Source organism: Phocoena sinus, chromosome 3, assembly GCF_008692025.1.
Source record: "Phocoena sinus isolate mPhoSin1 chromosome 3, mPhoSin1.pri, whole genome shotgun sequence".
Lineage (NCBI taxonomy): Eukaryota > Metazoa > Chordata > Mammalia > Artiodactyla > Phocoenidae > Phocoena > Phocoena sinus.
In genome coordinates this window covers 43,530,296-43,551,333 of record NC_045765.1, presented here as the reverse complement: position 1 = coordinate 43,551,333, position 21,038 = coordinate 43,530,296, and the positions used below count along the sequence as shown (strand labels likewise).

Here is a 21,038-nt window from a genome sequence, read left to right as displayed (position 1 = left end):
AGCCATGTTTTTTTGTTTGTTTGGTTGGTTTTTTTACCTAGCCATGTTTTAAAGCTACAAGCTGCTGTCAAGAATTGGTCTGTATGTAGGGAATACAAACTAATTTTATAGCTAATCAAATAGATATAAACCTATTGATGAAATCCTCTTTAATGGGATCCAAAGACCAATATTATAAGTTTAAGAATTATGCTGTTTTTAGATGATGCCTTATTTTCTGAATTATTCAGGCTGTGGGTTCTTCCCATTCATTCAAATGTAGTGAGATATGGGAGGAGTCATGGACTAGAGTGAGGGAAAATCAGTCCTGATATCAGCCCTGTCACTCACTGTTTTATCTCAGACAAGCCACCTTTCTTTTTCTTGCTTTAGGCAGGTGGTATAGATTTGTAGCTCAGAGCTGGAGGTCTAGACCTAGAACTGGGTTAAACCTCATCTTCAACAATTATTAGTTGTGTGACCCTGGGCAAGTCACTTAACTTCTCTGTTTCAATGTGTTTTTCGTTTATTCATCTCTTAGGATTGTTGGCAAGGTTAAGTCGGATAATAAATATAAAGCTCTTAGTACAATAGCTGGAAGAGTCTCAATAAGTATTATGGATATATGAAAGAAATGTTGGGTTAGATGATCTCGAAGCCTCCATGTTCTAAATTTTTATAAATTTCATAAGTTATACAGGAGTTTAAAGCTGGCTACATGTTTCCATTCAGTCAGGGGTGGAGCTGAGAATATATAATGAAAAATGAATATAAATTTCCTTTCAGTCAGTAACTTTGAATAACCATAGATTCAGTAGGTTGAGGATAAGGACTTATTTGTTATTCATTCCTTGTGTTTTTATATCTAGCTCAGTATCTGCCCCTTGATATGTATTTAGTATTTCCTGGGGTGGGGCACGGTATAGAGTACAGATGTAGAGCAGTTAATAAGTTTCCAGGTCAGTCTTCCTGCCTTTGACTCCTGGCCCTTCCACTTGTTTGTTTGTATGAATGGCAGCTCAGTTATCTTTGTCAAGCCTCAGTTATCTCATGTGTCAAATGGGGATTGTTATAAGATTTACTTGATGCAGATGTCAAGCACATGGCCTAGTATCTGTCTCCTAGTAAGTGTTCAATAAAATAGCCATATATGATGTAAATTCGATATTGAGGATCGGGGATACAGCTAAATATCCTTTTCTACATGTACCAGAAATAGTGTAACAGTTAATACCCAGTGGCTTGTCTCCTTGGTATTCATCTCTGAGCTTGGTGTTTATGCTAGAACTATGACATTAGCTGGAGCCTTAACCCTGTCTTCTAATTCTGAAAGCCAAAAATCAGATATTTAATTCCCTAGATGAAGACAGGCTGAAGGTCTTCAGAAACAATTACTATGCATGGCCATCCTTAGCAGCCTGGGTACCTGTGGTTTTGCTGACTGCCCTGTCATAATATTGATTAATCTTTCATATAACACAGAAACAGTCTTTAATACATACTTGTGCCTTCATTATTAATGAAATCTTAGTAGTTGGTGATGACGTTTTGGGCAGTTTATCTGGCGGAAATGTCTACAAAAAAAACACCTGACACATTTCTTGGTGTAGAGCTCCTTTAAATCATCTTACATTTGAATGCTGCCAAATAGAGTAAGCTTCTAAAAAGTGTAAACAAAATGAAATGGTTTTAAAAAACATATATCTTCATGAAACACATGTTCCCATTCCTATGTATCATTTTCCCACTCTCATTACAGCATTTCCTAGGTGCCAGACACTGTCCTAAGAGTGTTACAAATCATATATTAACTTATTTAATCCTTATGTCACCACTCTGATATAGATGCTGTCATTATGTCCATTTTACGGACAGGGAAACTGGGCCACAGAGAGATTAGGTAACCTGCCCAAGGTCACACAACTAACCATCTTACCGCCAGGATTTGAATGCGGGCATCTGGCTCCAGTACTCATGCTCTTGACTTCTGTGTTTGCTCTCCCATCTGTATTAGTGATTTAGTGGGAAGTCAATGAAGAGGTAATATTTGGGGATGACATTAAACTGAGAAGCTTTTTCAGCTATGTTGATGAAATAGAGTCCCATGTGGAATCAGTGTAGCGAAATGGGGGAACTCAGGCATTGGAGTCAGATAGTTCTGGGTTCATACACACTGTGCTGCTTACTAGACGTGTATCCTTAGTCCCAACATTTCGCTCCCTCTGGTAGTGTTCTACCTCCCACCCTTGGTGGGGCGAGGACCTCATGGCGATTGGAGTGTACTGCTGGGCCCCCTAACTTTGGGATTGGCCATGTGACTTGCTTGCCATGAGAAGCACATACTCCAGGTGGCCACTGGGTCCCCATCAGTGCCCCAGCCTCAGTTGGAGTGGAGCCAGCCCAGCTACCCTGCAGATACACGAGTGAGGTGTAAACACTTACTGTTGTGTGTCTCACTCAGACTTTGTGCTTGCTTGTCTATTTTCCCAAGCGTAAAGTGAGGCTAAGTCTTATTTTGTCAACCGTAAAGGGGGGATAATAGCAATACCTTCCTGTTAGTGAAGCTGTGAGAACTTACTGAGCTAAGAGTACAAATGGATGTTATGAAGTAAAACATTTCAGTTCCTATTGTTAAAGAATTGGTAACTAAGTTAGGATCAGTATTAAAATTTTCAGTGTTTACGGAGGGAAGCATGAAATTATGATATTCCTTCTGTTGATATATTTAAATAAGCAAGGTTTACCCAAGCCTTATTAAGACATATTTTCAAAATATCTTTTTACTAACAAAACATTCTTATCGTGCATTAACGTGGGCTTCTTAACATAAAAGTAATTTCAGGTTTTTGAAATGAATGAAGTGCTTTTCTTTTTGAATTTTTTTTTTAAACCAGCTCAGTCTAACCATTCTAGCCTTCTAAATTCACAGTGTATATATTTTTTCACAGTGTGTATATTTCATGGGCAATAGTATAATTTGAGTATATGCAACAATTTCTAGGCTGTGTTAGGTTAGTTAAAACTTTCGAATGTTGACATTACCTAGAAAATATTTCCAAAGTATAACATATATGTATATCTAATGTAGAGTTTAAATGTGATGTAATGATTTAAAGGGATGAAAAAAAGGGGAGGAATAGATTGTTTAGATGAACTGAACCTTCACTTGGCTTGCATAAACCTGGACAAGCTTCAGCTTCCTTACAATGTTTATATAGTACCTTTCCACATACTTAAAAAATGAGGTCTCCAGCCAAGTAGAGAGAATGTGGAAATTTTGCATCTTTTTACAGTGAACCCGTTGGGATATTTAAAAACAGATGTATAGGGAAGAAAAGTAGATCTGTTGCTATTTTCTGTGCTAATATTAATGGACAGCATCCAAGGGTAATTCTTCCACTCTAGGTTACTTGTGAAATGCTGAAGAGGCTTTCATGTCATAATTAGTATGCTTTAGCTTATTTTATCTCTTACCTCTTTGGTCAAAATCTGGTCCATTGACTTTTTTTCAATGAGTTAACTGCAGCTTTAAGTGGTCTGTAATTATAATGGTGCTATAGGGGATTTAATCTACAAACAAATCACATGTATTCCAGCAGGATGGCAGATTGCCAGCATATTGATAGATAGTCATGTGCTGATAAGCCAGCTCTGTGATGGGCAGTGTTTACCAATTTCTATGGTGCAAATATTTCCACTGAGGCTGATTTCAAGCTACCAATCATTTGACAACAGCCCTTCAAAATTCCTAAATATGTAATAATAAACTTTTGCAAGCCAGTCCAAGCCAGCATACCACTAAACAGTTCGTTCTTATACATACTGCACTATTATGTAGAATAACGATGCTTTTTAATTATCCTGCAGTGCTTTCATTCAACTATAACTCATACATTAAGAGAGTGTCTTTATGTAAGACTGTTAAGGGCCCTTTAGAATATGATTCTAATAATTTAAGTCATAGACTACTTAGAGGTGCTAATCAAAGCTATAAACCTTCTCTAAAAATAAAGTACACACTAAGAATTATGAATATGATTTCAGGGGATTCTTCTACCTCTGATACTTGTCCATGGGTCTCAGATTAATAATCTCTGCTATCTCTTTGGGCCAAACTATTTTGGCAAGCCACATTGTGAATTTCATTGCTTCAGTTCACTAAGTTTGTGAATGACTAGAGAGCTCAAAATCACCATTGCGTTGCAGAAAAGTTAAATTACCAATACTTTATTAATCATGTTTACTATCTGGCCTCTTCTGTCATTATTCTAAAATTCAGTGATCACAGGGAATTCAAGAGGAGATGATGTGGTCCATTACTGAGTTCAGTTGAGTAACATTGAACAATTTAGTTTTAGTTTCTCCCTTTATTCTACTAATTTTGTGTGAACTATTATATAAGCTAACTCTAGGACTTGTGATATTTCAATCTTCATTTTTTAAATACAAGCTTCCTATATGTACATATGTGTATGTGTATGTATGTCTATATAGACAAAATTAACACTTTTTTCTCCCTTTTCTAGTGCTAGGCTTAATTAAACCTATTGCCCTCTGACTTGGTCAAACACCTTTTTTTTTTTTTTTTTGCGATACGAGGGCCTCTCACTGTTGCGGCCTCTCCCGTTGCGGAGCACAGGCTCCGGACGCGCAGGCTCAGCGGCCATGGCTCACGGGCCCAGCCGCTCCGCGCATGTGGGATCTTCCCGGACCGGGACGCAAACCCGCGTCCCCTGCATTGGCAGGCGGACTCTCAACCACTGCGCCACCAGGGAAGCCCTCAAACACCTTTTTTACATAGTCCCATAGTACTTGTATATGGATTTTGTGGCACACTTCACAATTAGATTTAAACAATTAATTTTGTAATGATTTTCAAAAATAATCATTTCTTCTATTATATGTATAATTTAAAGGCCAGGTGATGCCACATGCACATTACCTAATGGGTTCTGAAAATTTGTTGAATGAAAGAATTAATGATAATATTTTGGATATAAATGTTTAAGAGAGAAAAGATAAACAAGGAGAAAAAAAGAGACCAAAGTTTTAATGAAGCAACCAAATTACTAGCTTCAGTTTTAGTGTTGATTCATTTTCTGTCCATCCAGCCACAACAGCAATATTTTTAGCCCTGGTCATTTGGAGTTGACGTTGATGAGAATAATCATACTAGACGTTCAATAGGCAAGAAGGAAACTCATTTCTCCTCCATTTTTGAGGGTTTTGTTTTGTTGAGTCTTTTCAACTTAATTCTTAAGTGACCAGAGAATTTCTGCTCACCAACATAAACCATCACTAAGAATTCAGATTCCTTAAAGTTGGCTTATAATTAGCTAAGCGATTTAAAAAATATATTGAATCACTTTGACGATGACTGTTCAGTTAGGAAATGATGTCAAGAGACCACTATTCTCATTTTTTAGTAGAATGGTTCTTTCAACTTGGGGAGAATTCAGAGACTAAAAGCTAGAGTTTGCATGTTTCAGCATCAGTAAAGCCTGGGGCTGAGAAGAGCCTTCTCACGTGGTAAGCACAGCAGGCATGCCGTTACAATCATGGCTCATTAAACGGCCAACTGAAAGTCAGATGACCCTGTCAGAAACAGAATCTTAGTCTTTCAGCTCTTTAACACGGTTTCATTTGGAGCTGTTTATTTGGCTCAGTACATTGGAATGTGAGACAACTCATCACATATTTATTGAACATCTACCATTGTGATCGATATATTGTCAGGATTCCAGTAACAGCAGAAAGGAACACAGGCTACTTCATGCCTTTGACAAATTTACATTCTGGCAAAGCAAGAATATAAATCATGGAAATACAGAGCAGTGTGAAGAAAGAGCTTAAGAGACATGAACTGATAGAAAAGTCAGATAGTCACTTCTATTTGAATAAATCAAGCATGGTTTCATGGAAGAGGTACCGCTTTGAGCTGGCCATTGAAGAATGGGTAGGATCTCATCAGACGGAGAATGGAAATATAGAAGGCATTCTAGAAACATATATATGCAGCTGGGGAAACTAGGGTGTGTTTTCATATGAGCAAGTAATTCAATTTGAGTAGAAATATATAGTATTTGTGATGATACAATGGAAGGTGAGTCTGGAAGGTAGATTTTACCCATATTATGTGAGTGACAGTGTTATAGAGGTAATGAAGGATTGAGTAGGGGGAAGTCATGGGTTTGAGACCAGTAGTCACCATTTGACTTGTCTCTGTTCTGAGACAGTAGACGTACCTCTGTCTGCTTATGGCGTAAGTTCTTAGAAATCCAAGTCTAGACCAAATTATGAAACAACTAAGTTTATGTTTGGTATGGTTTGATTCTTTGGACCTTCCACCATAGCCTTCTCCCTCTTCCCATTCTTCTCTAAGTGGAACTTGTATCTAATTCCACCCCTGGTGAGGAATGTCTGGTAATGACTTGGGGATTGGAACAGGTGGGAATAATAGTTCTGAGGAGCATTCCTGTGTTATCAGGAGGACTCTTAAAGTCAAAGGCTTCAGGACTCCAAGGAATCACATTATAATGGCACAATATGAGGCAGTAGGGTAAATAGCTTGCTATGGAAGGACTGGCGTGGACCCCTCAAATCATATAAACAGCTTCTCCGTGTCTCCCTCTGTGTCTCACAGAAACCACTGGTTGTAAGAAAGACAGCCTGATTCAGAGTGTGAGTAACAGGACAAACCATTCCCAATAGTGGAAATGGCTCAAAGTATAGGTGCCATGCTATGCTAGTCATGTTCTTTTCATGAACTAATAAAGGGGCATGAAGCAGTTAAGATAGTGGAAAGCTAACTAAAAATCAGGAGGTTCTGGGTTTTAGATTTAAATAGCAATTTTCACATTTGTTAAAAAAAAAGCTAGAATTGGATATATATAAGTTCTAAGGGTCATTTTACCTCCTTAATATCATATAGGAAGGCATAAATTATGGGATGTCCCTCCCTCTAGTGTGGAGCCATAGAGGAATGTCAGCTCTTTGAGAGTTCCTTTCTTAGTGCCTGTCCAGCACAGAGGGCTGTGGGGAAATGAGAGCTGCAGATGGACAGCTGACAAGGGAACTGGGGACCCACATCTTCGGTCAGCTCCACAAGGTGACATTCTGACATCAGGAAGAACATCTTCCTGATGTTCTGTTGCACAGATGGCCCCTGTGGGTGGTTCTGGGAGTGCCGCTGTTTGCAGGAAGGAGTGATCACATTCCGGAATGCTGCTCGGAAGCGGCGAGAGAGTAGGTTGTAGATAATGGGGTTGACAGCTGAGCTCAGGTAGAAGAGGACACCTGGAATGCAGGGGATTAAGAGACATGCCAAGGAGAAATTGGGGGAGAGGTATGACAGGGAGAAGCATAAATATTTAACAAAGGTCTTGAATCCCTTTGATTGCCTCGTTTGGAAGTGATAATATACATAAGACTCTAATTGAGAATACAAAATGCTCTGAACAGATCTACCACCTGTGTACTTAGGAATCAAACCCAGAAAGATTAAAGAGTCTTGGAAAAATTGAGGCTGGCATGGGATCTCTCTGAGATGTTTGGCAACTTCCTTTGATCCCCACTTGTTTAATCAAGGAACATGTTCCCATAGCATTAACGAGAGATGCTTAAGTATCAGAGGAAAGAGAGATTTCTTTTTATCTCATTGGAGTTTTGCTTAAATCTATAATTTGAAACTGCAAGTAATGGAGGAATAGTAAATCAGTCAAGGCATAGTCTCTGCTGAGACTTCTTAAAATGCTAAGTATCTCTTGAAAGAAGTATTCCCCAATGTCTTTTCCCTACCTAGCCTTTCCCCTTGATGGTTCTTCCCACCTTATTTCCAACCTTATTGAATATTTGTATTTTTCCATTTGTTTTCTCCACCAAATGTCTTGCACACTGCCATTTTCTTGGTTGGTATTCACTTTTCCTTTATTACCATATCCTATTCTATTTTCGCAAGGCCCAAGGGGAGCCTAAGGTTGAGAATCAGAGGACTTAGTTTCTGATCTTGGCCTTTGCTTATTCTGTGAGCCTGGACAGAACTGGCACTTCAGTTTCTTTTTCTCTGTAAAATGGGAATGATAATACCTTTTTAACTCACCTCCCTGGATTATTGTGAGGATTAAATTGAGTTACTGTCTACAGAAGGGCTGAGAATAAGAATATAAAACAAGTGGTAGGTGTTGTCCTCAACACATTCATTGTTGTCCTCGTTTATATAGTTCAGGACATTCAGAGTGCCATATGCCCTGTGGACAGAACTGGGCAGGGAGGAGTGTAGGACGGTAATATTTCTATAGACTGTTAATTTGTTCAATAAAGAAATACTGGGATTCCCTGGTGGCGCAGTGGTTGAGAGTCCGCCTGCCGATGCAGGGGACACGGGTTCGTGCCCCGGTCCGGGAAGATCCCACATGCCGCGGAGCGGCTGGGCCCGTGAGCCATGGCCGCTGAGCCTTCGCGTCCAGAGCCTGTGCTCCGCAACGTGAGAGGCCACAACAGTGAGAGGCCCGCATACCGCAAAAAAAAAATAATAATAAATAAATAAATACTGCTTGAACTCATTATACGACTTTGAGGCACATTGGAAGGTAGTGCATTTAGACTTTGTTCTCCAAGAACTTGGAATAGTATTGCAGAACAAGATTTATGCCTAATTTCAGTAATTAACAAAAGGATGGTACCAAACAGTATCCGTTAAGAAAAGAGCAAAATATGTGACACCAACAGTCATGCTATGGAAATCCACATGATGGCATAAACACAAGAACCCTAATGGTCATGACAAACTTAGTGGCGGTGATTGGACTCTCGCGAGACCATGAAATGGGTAGGAGATATTGGGGAAGAGAGGAGAGAGTGCTGCAAGTAGAAGGCTTAGCGTGCACCAGTGTGCTAGAGAAAGATTATTGTGCAAGAATAATGCAGAATGTGCAGAAATCCCTAACTCACCAGTTTGACGAGCATTCAATACATGGTTTATGAATGAAAATGCTATAACTTGAGGGTCAAAAGGCAAGTTGGGGCCATTTCTGGGGTAGCATTTAAGAGGTTTAGACATCATCTGGTTGGCAAGGTGGGGAAGGGAGAAATTACATCTTAACAGGAAAATGTTATTGTAAATGAACAACTTGTGAGTCTTAAAATGGTTGTCTTGATGCCTCTGGAGAAGTGTAGATCAAGCCTCATGTGATCTTGTGTTTTCCAATTTTTTTAAAGAATAATTTATTTTATTTAAAAAAATTTTTATTAGAGTTGATTTACAATGTTGTGTTAGTTTCAGGTGTGCAACAAAGTGAATGAGTTATACATATACATATATCCACTCTAGTATTGAGTAGAATTCCTTGTGCTCTACAGGAGGTCCTTATTTGTTATCTATTTTATATATAGTAGTGTATATATTATTTGAACACTCCCATTTTCTAAGACTAACCACAGAGATCAGAGCCATAAGCATTTTTGATTTTTTGTCCAGAACAATAAATAGTTTAACATGGAGGAAAAGTCCTAATGTCCAGGTATAAACTGTACACAAGCCCTGCTGAGTACAAAAAAGATGGTTGTAGAAAATAGATAATATATATGGTATTCAGTATACATTTGAATGCTATTGTTTTTGTTCTGTGCACATCTGGAGCTTAACTTGCATAAATTGATCTTATCTTTCTTCCTTAATGATGTCTTTGATAAAGAGCCCATAGGACCGTCCAGTGACTAGCAGTGCTCCATTTTAGAGGAAAGAACCCTGAACTTGAAGTTAGGTGACTCAGGCTTGAACCTTGTTTTTACCATTTGCCAACTGAGTGTCTTTGGACAAGTCATTTCTTCTTTGTAGAACTGTTTCTTAACCATAAAATGTTGATGATGATATCTACTTTACAAACTTGTGATGGTTGTAGAAGATAGGCTATAGCATTTTACAGCTTAAAAAGTTCTTCAATAGCTATTATCTTATTTGCTTCTTACCATCAGCCTGTGTTGTATATAGAGCAGGCATTATTGCCACCTTACAGTTGAGGAAACTTTGGCAAGAAGGAATCCATATTCTGCGTATCATTCAGAATATAAATGGTGGTATTGAGATGCAAATCCAGGTCCTCTGATTTAGTAACCTTTCAACCACTCTCTCTCATATTCTATGGTGTCCTTAACAAGCAGCATTAAAGTAGCCTAAAAGCAGACCTTGAGGCCCCATGAATACCCTTTGGCTGGCTTTCATGAGGGTCTAACACTTGCTGAAGACAATACAGGATTTCAGGGACATGGATGTTTAATAAATAAGAACCAATTAAATCATATGGCCATTGAAAGAGAACCAAAGGAATCATTCCTTTGACCATTTTCCTGCTGTAATCATCAAGCTTAGAGTTGAGGTCTTTCATAAAGTAGTGTCTCAAATAGTAATAAGGTGTATTTCTTTTGAACCTGTAACATACCTAATCAATACATAAATAAAATAAAAATCAAGTGTCTTCATTACAGTATGGCAGATCCCCATGATAAGTTGGTATATACAGATAGAACCTACTGCTCTAAGCAAGATGAAGAAGCTGCAGTTACCTGGACGCCTGTGGTACACCCAAACGAGCTAAATTTTACCTGATACCACATGGATGAGATTGAACACAGCAGCCAGGGATTCAGTCCACTCCTCCACAAAGCTGAAGAAGAGCCGATCAATGTGGAATGGGGCCCAACAGATAGCAAACACTAAGACCAAGACAACTGGAAAAGGATGATGAAGGGGAGAGTAAAAGGCAGTCAAAGCAAGAATAGGTATACAGTGCCCACACTGAGTTCATCCATCCCTTCTAGCATTTCCCCTCCATCTTTGTTAAGTTATAATTGCTAAAGGCCAACTAGATCCTAAAGGGACTCTACGTAGAAAATGTAAACATAAGAATGGATTTTGTAGGATTGAGAATCAGTTTTCCATATGGTTGTAAAAGATTTCTTGTGTAATGTAAGTTTCCTTCAGGATATTTAGAATAGTATTGAATGTATTCAAAGTTCTGAAAACATTCTATTGTGGAAGATAAATTATGTTGCAGGTAGACTGTTGGAATCATGTAAACTGGATTTATAAGTAAAATGATTGTGTTCAAGCAATTTGGTGTTCTTTAAAGTTATAGATTAATAACAAACTATGAAGTATAGTATGAATTTATCTTGTTTTTCTAGTAAAAAATTAGAAGTTTCTATGATTTTAATCATTTAAAATTCTGTAAGGCGTCAGGGGAAAGAGAAAGGTGGAACAACCATGAGCATAATACAAGCATTTTAAGATTGGGATGGGGGTGTGTCTGTTACATTATAAATTTCTAGAGCACAGAATTCCTTCCACTTCCTTTATGTTTGTTTTTACATCTATTTTGAAATGATTACAGATTTACAGGAAGTTGCACCTTCCAGTTTCTTATTTTCAGCTCCCAAGACAGAGATTGGTGCTACCATAGTTTCTCTAAGGGGAATTTATTCTCCAGAAAAATAAACATGTATGTTTTCTTCTCTCCTGAAGTTGTAAAATACTTTCCTTTCCTTTCCTCTCCCCTCCTCTCTTCTCCTCTCCTCTCCTCTCCTCCCCTCCCCTCCCCTCCCCTCCCCTCCCCTCCCCTCCCCTCCTCTCCTCTCCTCTCGAGGCTTGAGATTTACCTCAGAATAATCTAGTAGGGGCTAAAGGAGAGATAGGGATATAGAGGAAACAAGATGAGCTATGAGCTGATAACTTTTAAAGCTGGGTGATGGGTATTTTGGTGTTCATTTTACAATTCTCTGTACTCAAGAGCACATTTGATGTTTTCCATAGTAAGTGGTACATATGTTTCCTGTTGGCATTAAAATACTCAGAGTAAGTTGTCTGCCTGCATGATGTGGTTTCAGGAATACCTGGAAGATTCTTCTGAATTCACCTCCCAAGAAAAAGCCCCGAATCTGCTTACTACTGCCTACAATTCCCTCTAGTTAAAAATTTAATTCGTGTTATAATTAAACTCTCTGCCCCCAAAGGCAAATAGTTCACAGTATATTTTATCATTGTGACTTTAATGTGAGTACACTTCAAGTCCTTTTGTGAGAGATTATGATCAGAGAGATTATGATCAAAGAGAAATGGGGAGAAATATTGAAGACACTAGATTTCTTAGTAGGGAAAGTCAGGTGCTAACAGGGGCTAAAAAATTTCAAGAAGGTGATTAGTAGAGTTGAAAAGACATACAGTGACCTCACAGGTTTCGGGGTTTGTTTTTTTTTTTGGTTCATAGACATCACGTAGTTACAGTGAGTGTTTCATATGCATATTCGCCTGGAGGATTTGTTTCTTCCAAATTTCACTCTGTGACTTGGAAAGTGTATTATAAACCTCCTTTCTCTAATTGATTGGTATCTCATTAGACCAGTTGGATCATATATTTTTATAACATTCTTTTGGGAGAGTGTGGATCAGTGCCTGGACGTGTTTTAAAATATCTTATCTATGTAAAAGAGTGTACCGTTTATATAAAATCATACAATGTCATAAGAGGAATGACTACTTAGAAGGGTTCTTAGCCAGCTGTCCTTATTCTGGAAGTAAAAGATCCCATGGGGTCCGATCTTGGGTACCAGGGGGCTCAGGAGCCCCCTGAAATGGATTGTAAAGCATTTGATATATGTTCGTTCGTACACTTTCTGAGTGGAGAATTCACTGTCTCCACGATATTTTTAAAGAAACCCATAACACAAAATCGATAAGAACCACCTGCTCATTTTAGGGGGGAAAAGAGATACTTAAAGGCTCTTAGAGTGGACATGGTTTACCAAGCGTTGAACAGAGTGTATTACAATGGTTGCAATTTAGTGTGTTATTCTGAGGTTTAAAAACCGAAATGGAACAAAATAGACAGGTCCTAGATGCTTGAGTAAGCCACGGAAGGTCAGAACATGACGCTACGTTTCAGGAGAATTTTGATCCAGATCCCAGCAGCACTTGATCAATATAACTCCTTTGCTTTAACAAACAAGCAAAATACAAAACGGAGGACTCACACAGCATTTTAGTGACTGATTTTCTGGATGGTCTTTGAATATTTGCCGTTACTTCATCTGCTTCAAGGGGTTGGTCTTTCTTTAGCTGCAAGAGAAATGCAGAGAGATATAAAGAAAGGGAAACATTTTTTCCTCCCATTAAGAGCAGAGAAGTGTGACTCTAACACTCATTTTGCAGACAAAAAAACTGGACTTAAAGAAATGTGAGAATTTGTTAACATGTAAGAATATGTTTAACCGTAGGTTGGAGGTGGAGTTGGATCAAGGTCACCTAACTCAACTGGATAGATGGTTGTGGCCAAGTTCTAGGCAACCATTTATCCTGTGCTACTCTGTAGAACCCTAGTTTTGTAGCATATTAATAGATATTCCTTGAAAACTAAGAAATTCTGAAGTTAAAAAATGTTAGATAGGCTTTTTCATTCACCCATTCATTTATTCAATAATTATTAGACATCTTTTAGAATGACATCCCTCTGCCATGTGGTGGGTAGGCAGTAGAAAACAAAAACAGGTATTATTTCTGCTTCATGAAGTCTATAGTTTTTATTTTGGGTCTTCTCAGAGCCTTAAAGTGCTAATGGACATTACACATTTCCATGGGGGACAGTGTATCACCTTTCCTCCCCTCCTACCTTGCACATCCCACATCTCCCACCCTCAAAGGGGATAGTGCTTCTTTGACTAAACAATACCCTTCCTAACCCATTTCAGTGGAACACCTGGTACCATCTTGAGAAGCACAATTTGGGAAACTCTGCTTTACAAATATTACCCATAAGGGTATATGTGTTTCTGAGTTTAGATGTTAAAATATACTCCTCCTTGTTGGAAGATATGGTGATCCTTAAAGTAGCATCTGAAAATTTCAAATATTAACATTTCCTGTACATGCAATCTCTCTTGCCCAGTTCAAGTTCCACCTACTTGTGGCCGCTGTAGCCCATTGTCCTCTCCTTTCTCTGAACTCACATACCACTGAAGATCTACATCATTCATCTAGTTGTGAATTTTTTCTCTTTAATTAATATGTTTCTAATTTGTGGTGATAGCCAGATAAAAAAAGCTTTAAGGTCTCATGATAAACTACCATCATATATCTAGAGGATAATATAGTATTTATTTGCTGATTGGTTCTCCAGCATTTATTCTCCTCTTCTCTTACCAATCGTGCCCCTGATTTTCCTAGTGGATTTACTCCTTCTCCATTTCACAGTCATTAATTTGGGTGGGAATGATCCCATCTGCAGATACAGGTTTAGGTCCTAGATAACTTAGCTGCTATCCTTCAGTCACAGTGATTGGATAATTGAGACCAATGAGATTTCAGATATTTGCCTATACGTTTAGGAATGAAAGTGTCATTTCTCTTTTATTGGAACTACCAGAGGGAGCTTTTTGTTTTTTTCCTCACCATAAGGAATGTGCTTAGAGCCACCAGTGGACTGCTATGCAGATTTGGAGGTTGAAACCAATACCATAGAAAGAAGAGCAAAGAAACAGAAATAAAGTTAGGTCCTTGATGACATTGTGTGTCTTACTGGATTAATCTTCCCCAAGAGCCACCTCTCCCTCTGGATTTTTCAGGGCTATGCTCTCTTTCATATTTTGTCAGATTGAGTTGGAGTTCCCTCATTAGCAATGTAGAAAGTCTTGACAAACTAAGGCCATCAGTGGAAGGAAAATTCAACCTGTTTTATATAGTCTCAGGGTAGATTAGGATCAATTTATTGAATTATAGGGAGACATATTTCAATTCAATATAGAGAAGAAATTAGTGTGGTTATGTGCAACAGTGGAACAGAATGCTCTAAGACGCAGTGAGCTTCCTGGGCTAGATGGCATTTTTACAGAATATTTAATTAATTTATTTTTAATAAATTTATTTATTTATTTATTTATTTTATTCTTTTTGGCTGCATTGGGTCTTCATTGTTGCATGTAGGCTTTCTCTAGTTGTGGCGAGCGGGGGCTACTCTTTGTTGCAGTGCCCGGGCTTCTCATTGCGGTGGCTTCTCTTGTTGCCGAGCACGGGCTCTAGGTGTGCGGGCTTCAGTAGTTGTGGCGCACGTGCTCAGTGGTTATGGCTCGCGGGCTTAGGTGCTCCACGGCATGTGGAATCTTCCCAGACCAGGGCTCGAACCCGTGTCCCCTGCATTGGCAGGTGGATTCTTAACCACTGCACCACCAGGGAAGTCCCTACAGAATATTTTAGAGAAGGTATTTAAAATTAAATAAGACTTGGAAGAAAAGATCATTAATAGTTGCCTCCAAAGTTCAACAAGTCAATATCCTGTCTCTAACAAACACGTAAGCTCCTAGGAGTCAGGTTGCTTTCAGCATTGCACTGCCCTGAAGTATCCACGTGGATGATTAACAAAACTGGCCGTCTGTCTCTTGGATATATTGGTGTTCTTTACATATACCTGTGTCTTCAGAAAGTGAGGGATTAAAGTTCTGTGAGATTTGACCCTTCGGAGTCACCTAGAACTTCAACGAAAGAGGGGAAAATATTGTGCAGTTATTAGGAATAAATGGGAGAGAACTAAAGGTGATGTTATTAATATAATAGTAAAACAGAATAATGCAGGTATAGTTCTTAACTCAATGGCTGGCACATGATACTCAGTAAGTTATAGATTGTGAATCTGGGAGTTCCCTGGTTGCCTAGTGGTTAGAATTCTGGGCTTTCACTGCCATGGTCCGGGTTCATTCCCTGGGTGGGGGACTGAGATCCTGCAAGCTGCACAGCATGGCCAAAAAGAAAAAAAAAGTTTCATATATTGTGGTTCTGATTATTGGCCTGGGTTTACTTGAAAGGCATTTTTATGAAATATTTATTTGTAACTGTAGGCCCACTCATGTGTATTACTGAGTCCCTTCTAGAAATTCTCCTTCTCATGGTACCATTCACCACAAGCTGAACTCGTGCTAATGCAAAGAAGCATCCAGATACACTGAGAAGAAAACCACTGGTGTTGAAGGTTAGAGCAATGCATCAAACTGCACATCTTCCTAACTCATTTTCAATTATGTTCTAATGATTTCATACCATTTAAAAAATTTTGTCCTTATTACAAGATAGTTATTCCATTATTTGATTCCAGTCCATAGTCAAGAACAAAGAAAGATTTTTAAGATCTGTTAGTCACTTCTTCGGTGGATCTAACAATTCTCACTGGGAATTTCTCCACCCCAGGGAAAAATTTCCTTAAATCAAACAGCAAGCAAATGGTGCACACAATCTTTTTATGAAGAGGCTTCTTGTACAGCTCAGTTTGCACTGAAAAGAAAAATTATGTGTCTATTAATCATCACATTTCAGCTTCCTTAGGTTACAGTGACACAACTAGCCAACTAGAAGAAGAGTCAGAAACAGAATATTTATGCATATTCTACATTGTTCCAGCAGAATTTGAAGGGGTTGACATAGTAGAATAGAATCCAGTTTGTCTAGCCAATATTAAATGCTGCTTTATTTCTTGTTGAATAATTTCATTTCCCTTCAGATGTTTGGTAGAGTAGATATTTGTCCATTAATTATTCTCACCCACCCCTAAACACTTTAAAAGTCAACTTACAAAACTAGGAGAGGAAAATGGTCATCACTCTATAGGAAGTTCAGAACCCTTCCTACCTCACTCCTTTTAGTTATTTTTATGTAAGATAAAAGGTGAAGGGGAGACGTGAGGTTGATTATCATTCAGATTGATGTATAATCCTGATCAGTTGTTTATACTGCTTAAAATCATTTCACCAGCTGTTCATTTATGTAGATTGTGATTCATTTATATAGCTTTAGGATGCCAAGATATAATCATAGCTTTTGTGTAAATATCTCTATAATCTGAACAAAATCTGTTTATTTAAAAAAAAACCGGTCCAACCCTGTTTGTCCTGGCTGAATTCTGCTACAATTCATAATCCATCCTCTTTGGCTCAAGCTTTAATGCTGCATGTGGGAGATACAAGGACTAGGTGAGAGCTTCCCAGGTGGGAAGGAACTTGCCCTGGGATTGCCTGTTTCCCAACTCCATTATGTTCGAACCCTGGAGAGCAGGTCGGTGGATGCTTGTGTCCTGTAACGATGAAGCAGCTCTGATTGCTCAACTTTGAACATATGTATTGCTCCCCTCCTTCTTCCCTGGTCCTGGGACTACATCAGTCTTGGTTTTCTGCCTTCTGAAGGCAATGGGGCCCACAGTCAATCATAACTTTCGACTTGCCATGAGAATCAGTACTCCTCAGAATTGATTGAATCTCTTCAAAAATCTTTTAGATCAAAAAGGCTTTTTGAGACAGTGTTTCCAAGTCTCCCATTTTGAAGGTAGAGAAGCTGAAGTCCAGCGATAAAGGAAATAATTTAGCCTCATTCACTCATTCATTGAGCTTACAGTCTAGTTGGAGAGGAAGAAGTTAAGGAACCCACAAATATAGAATTATAAATTGTGATAAATGCAATGATGGGAAATTGCTAAGAATCATGAGCACCTAGAGAGGAACCAGGTAGTTAGGGAATCAGGGAGAGCTTCCTGGAGGAAGTGTGAGTGAAGTATGATTTAAAGGATCAGTGGGAGTTAGAAAGGCAAAAACGATTGTGGTAGTAGACAGAAGGAACATTTCTGGCAAAAACAGAGCAAAAGGTGCAAAGGTCTTGAGACCAATGCCACAGACTAAGGCCTACTTCTGATTCCCAGTCTAGAGATCTTTAAATTAAATGTTACTATAGAAGTGACATTCTAAGCCATAGTTCCTTTCCTGGTGTCCTCTGGGGAACACCTCATCCTTCCTGAGAATAGGATGCTGTAAGTTGCACTACACACACAAAGCAAACTAGGGTGGTTTCTAAGCCGTTGTCTGAGCTGTCACTTAGCTCCTGATACAAGGTAGCTGTAGATTCATGACAACCAAACAAAGTGACACTTAATTGCTTGGGGGGGAAACGTGTTTCCTATTCACAGTTAAGTATTTCCTCTAAATTGATCCAAGGCAAGTGATTGTTTGCTGTTTGAAGAGATGGTATTGATAAATTTGGGATGGATATCTCTCATAGGGCTCTCATAGGAATCATGCAGAAGTCCCTTCTGCCACAGTTGGATACACAGGGCTTTCTAAAGACATGATGACTGTGAACTAGTCTGGGTTGACACTTGTCTCTGGGAATTACAGGGGCCAGCCCTCCCGGGGACTGGCATAACTCTGCCTGATTAGATTTACTCCTGTGTCCAGACATCTGTTGTACTTAAAATCTATTCTTTCTCCTTAGACGCTTAGGCATAGTATTTATTTGAAAGGACCATCAGTGGAACACTCATTTCTGACACACACCTTTCTCAGAGATGCACTGAGATGGGAGTATATTAATTATCACACAATACGTGGTATCAGAGCCATCTTGGTACGTATGATGTGAATGTGATGTCTGCTTTGTTTTACTTTCGTTTATAATGCACATTGCTCCCACTCACAGATTTTCCTTTCCTTTCTTTTTTAAGGAATCACAGGCTGTTAGAGCTATCAGGAGACTTAGATATGATCTGATGTAACCTTTTCATTTTATAAATGTAGAACCTAACTCCAGGAAAGAATTAAGGGGCTTTGCCTAAAGGCATATTATATGTGAGCTTCAGACCTGGGAGTCTAAGTGGTCTCATGACTATTTCCTACACAACCTACCTATTAAATGGGTATAAAACTGTCACAGTTAGATTTCATCTCTATGAATTTGGCCGCAGAATATACCAGGAAAGGAATCATATAGACTCACTCCTAACTTCATCAAAAGCAAAACAAAACAACAGTTTCAGACAATTCAGAAGAAAAGAAAGAAATTGGTTTACCGTGATGAGCACAGGAGAGAAAGCTCTAATTATAAAATGTTGCAAACTAAGTAATAATATTCTGTTAATTCCAGCTATCTGTTATTCACACTGTCTTCTAATCTATTTTATGTACTCTGTTTAATTCCTCGTCCCTCAATCTCCACCTGTTGAAAAGAAGTCCAGGTTGATCTCACTTAGGCCATATTTTTGCATTTTAATCTGATATTTCAACCAAAGGATCAAAGCAACCACAAAGAAGGGTCTGACTTTAAAACTATATTTGTCTTGGAATATAAAATAGGCAGGGATAGTTTATTTTATACTCAGACCAAGTTGGTGCAGAGGAAAATTTCAATGCAGGCAAAGCAGGTGAGGGCAGGAAAGAGACAGCAGGGTGTGCAACAGTCTCTCCATGGGCAGCTACCTTGTGCTATTTAAAATGAGGCTCAACCTCAGCCCTACTGAGTCAGATTTTCCTGGAGGGAGTGACCTGCCCATGGGTACCCATAGTGAGGTTTCCAGGTGATTTGTAGGAACACCTAGGTTTGAGAACCACAGGTGTAGAGGGAAGAACAATGGAAGGTGAGTTAAAGGAAGTGATTTATAGTTGTGGTTACTGTTTGTCCAATTTGAATCCAGTCCTTTAACTTCCAAGTTTCCCCTCTGAGCTCATCCTATTTTTCTCTATGCTCCCTTCCAATTCTGAACTTCTCCAGTTCTAAATGTTTCTCCGAACTCTGAGTAAGAGAAAAAAGAAGGGATGCTGCCATAACGGTTGCAGCCAGCTTGGATACTCACTTTGAGCCCCATGAGGTAGTAGAGGACACCGATGACCGTCATGGGGAGGATGTAGAAGAGGAAGGAGGTGACCTGGATAATGAAACTGTAGATCCACATGGGCTTAATGATCGTACAGGTGGCAGAGCCCGGGACGAAGGACCTATTGGGGAAGTAGCGGAGCTCGATGCCATGGATGCTGGTGTTAGGCAGAGAGAAGAGAACAGAGAAGCCCCAGACGAGGCTGAGGATTCGGAGGGCCCGCCGCCGGGTGCTCTCCAGCTTGGCGCGGAACGGGTGGAGGATGGCCACGTACCGCTCCACGCTGACCGCGGTGATGCTGAGGACGGAGGCGAAGCACACCGTCTCAAAGAGGGCCGTCTTGAAGTAGCAGCCCACGGGCCCAAAAAGGAAGGGGTAGTTGCGCCACATCTCATAGACTTCCAGGGGCATCCCGAGAAGCAGGACCAGGAGGTCGGAGACAGCCAAGCTGAAGAGGTAGTAATTGGTGGGTGTCTTCATAGTCTGGTGCCGAAGAATCACCAGGCACACCAGGAGATTGCCAGCAACCCCCACCACAAAAATCAGAGTATACACCGCAGACACCGGCAGGAAGAGGTGGCTGCGTGGAGGCCCGCAGAGCAAAGCTAGGTAGTCATCAGTGTTGTTCAGGTATTTCTTGAATGGATCTTCCAGTTCCTTTTGGTAGATCCAGGAATCATTCTCATGTTTTTCCATCGCTGCCGTTAAAATCCAAGACCTGAGCCTCCTCTGGAATGATCCTCTGTCTCAAGCTGAGCCAGAAAAGAGAGAGAAAGCAGGCAGGAAAGCACAGGCTCAGTGAAGGAGGCCGGGAGAGGGCTAGTGCTTTAGCAACGTTGGGCTGCTCAGACCTCAGATCCCTTCTGAAGAGCCCCCCGAGACAGAAGCCCCGCCCCTCTGCGGGCTGTGGGCCAATGTGTGTGTCAGACGCTCAGTAAGAGGAAAGCTGGGTGGGGCGTGCTAGCTTCCTGTGCAGGAAGCAGGAGACGACGGGGAGACGTTTCTCTGAATTGACAGGAGCTGGGAAAGCAGAGCTGTCACAGACGGTGACACTAAGTTAAATAAGGTGTTGGCACTCGGAGCTGTGCATTTTGCAAAGTTTTGGGAATCTGGGTGGAAATACAAATTTAGGTCGCAAGGTCATGGGTAGAAGAGTACAAATCTCCATTGATCCTTGTCACCTGTACGGCATAACAGAAATGGGAGATCAATAGATTTCTCAAATTATCTTGTTCCATTGGCAATTCAGGGCTCCCTGGGGAAAGTGTGATCAATATGCCTTTTTGGTTTTGATTGTGTCCACGATAGAATCCAACACCTGCATGTCATCTTGCCCTGCCTGCTGCCTGACACTTCGATCTGTTTAGACAGTACCTTGCTGTTGCAAAAGTCAGT

General features: G+C 39.8%; 1 protein-coding gene across 1 annotated transcript; it reads right to left on the bottom strand.

Moving 5' to 3' along the window:
* Positions 1-6,187: 6,187 nt before the first annotated feature.
* Positions 6,188-20,468, bottom strand: NMUR2 (neuromedin U receptor 2). The gene is made up of 4 exons (XM_032627690.1): positions 19,623-20,468; positions 13,003-13,087; positions 10,579-10,704; positions 6,188-7,275 (listed from the first exon to the last, which is right to left on the bottom strand). The coding sequence occupies exons 1-4, from the start codon at positions 20,337-20,339 to the stop codon at positions 6,965-6,967; spliced, it is 1,239 nt and encodes a 412-aa protein (XP_032483581.1). The 5' UTR covers positions 20,340-20,468; the 3' UTR covers positions 6,188-6,964.
* Between the last annotated feature and the right edge of the window lie 570 nt (positions 20,469-21,038).

What these genes read in the sequence shown, in the direction of transcription:
- NMUR2 (XM_032627690.1), bottom strand. Translation starts at nt 20,339, where the DNA reads ATGGAAAAACATGAGAATGATTCCTGGATCTACCAAAAGGAACTGGAA. An exon ending in ACTACCTCATGGGGCTCAAA is followed by an intron (nt 13,088 to 19,622) that starts GTGAGTATCCAA and finishes TTTCTCTTGCAG; the next exon opens with CTAAAGAAAGACCAACCCCT. An exon ending in TCTCATCCATGTGGTATCAG is followed by an intron (nt 7,276 to 10,578) that starts GTAAAATTTAGC and finishes CCTGCATTCCAG; the next exon opens with GTGTCCTCTTCTACCTGAGC.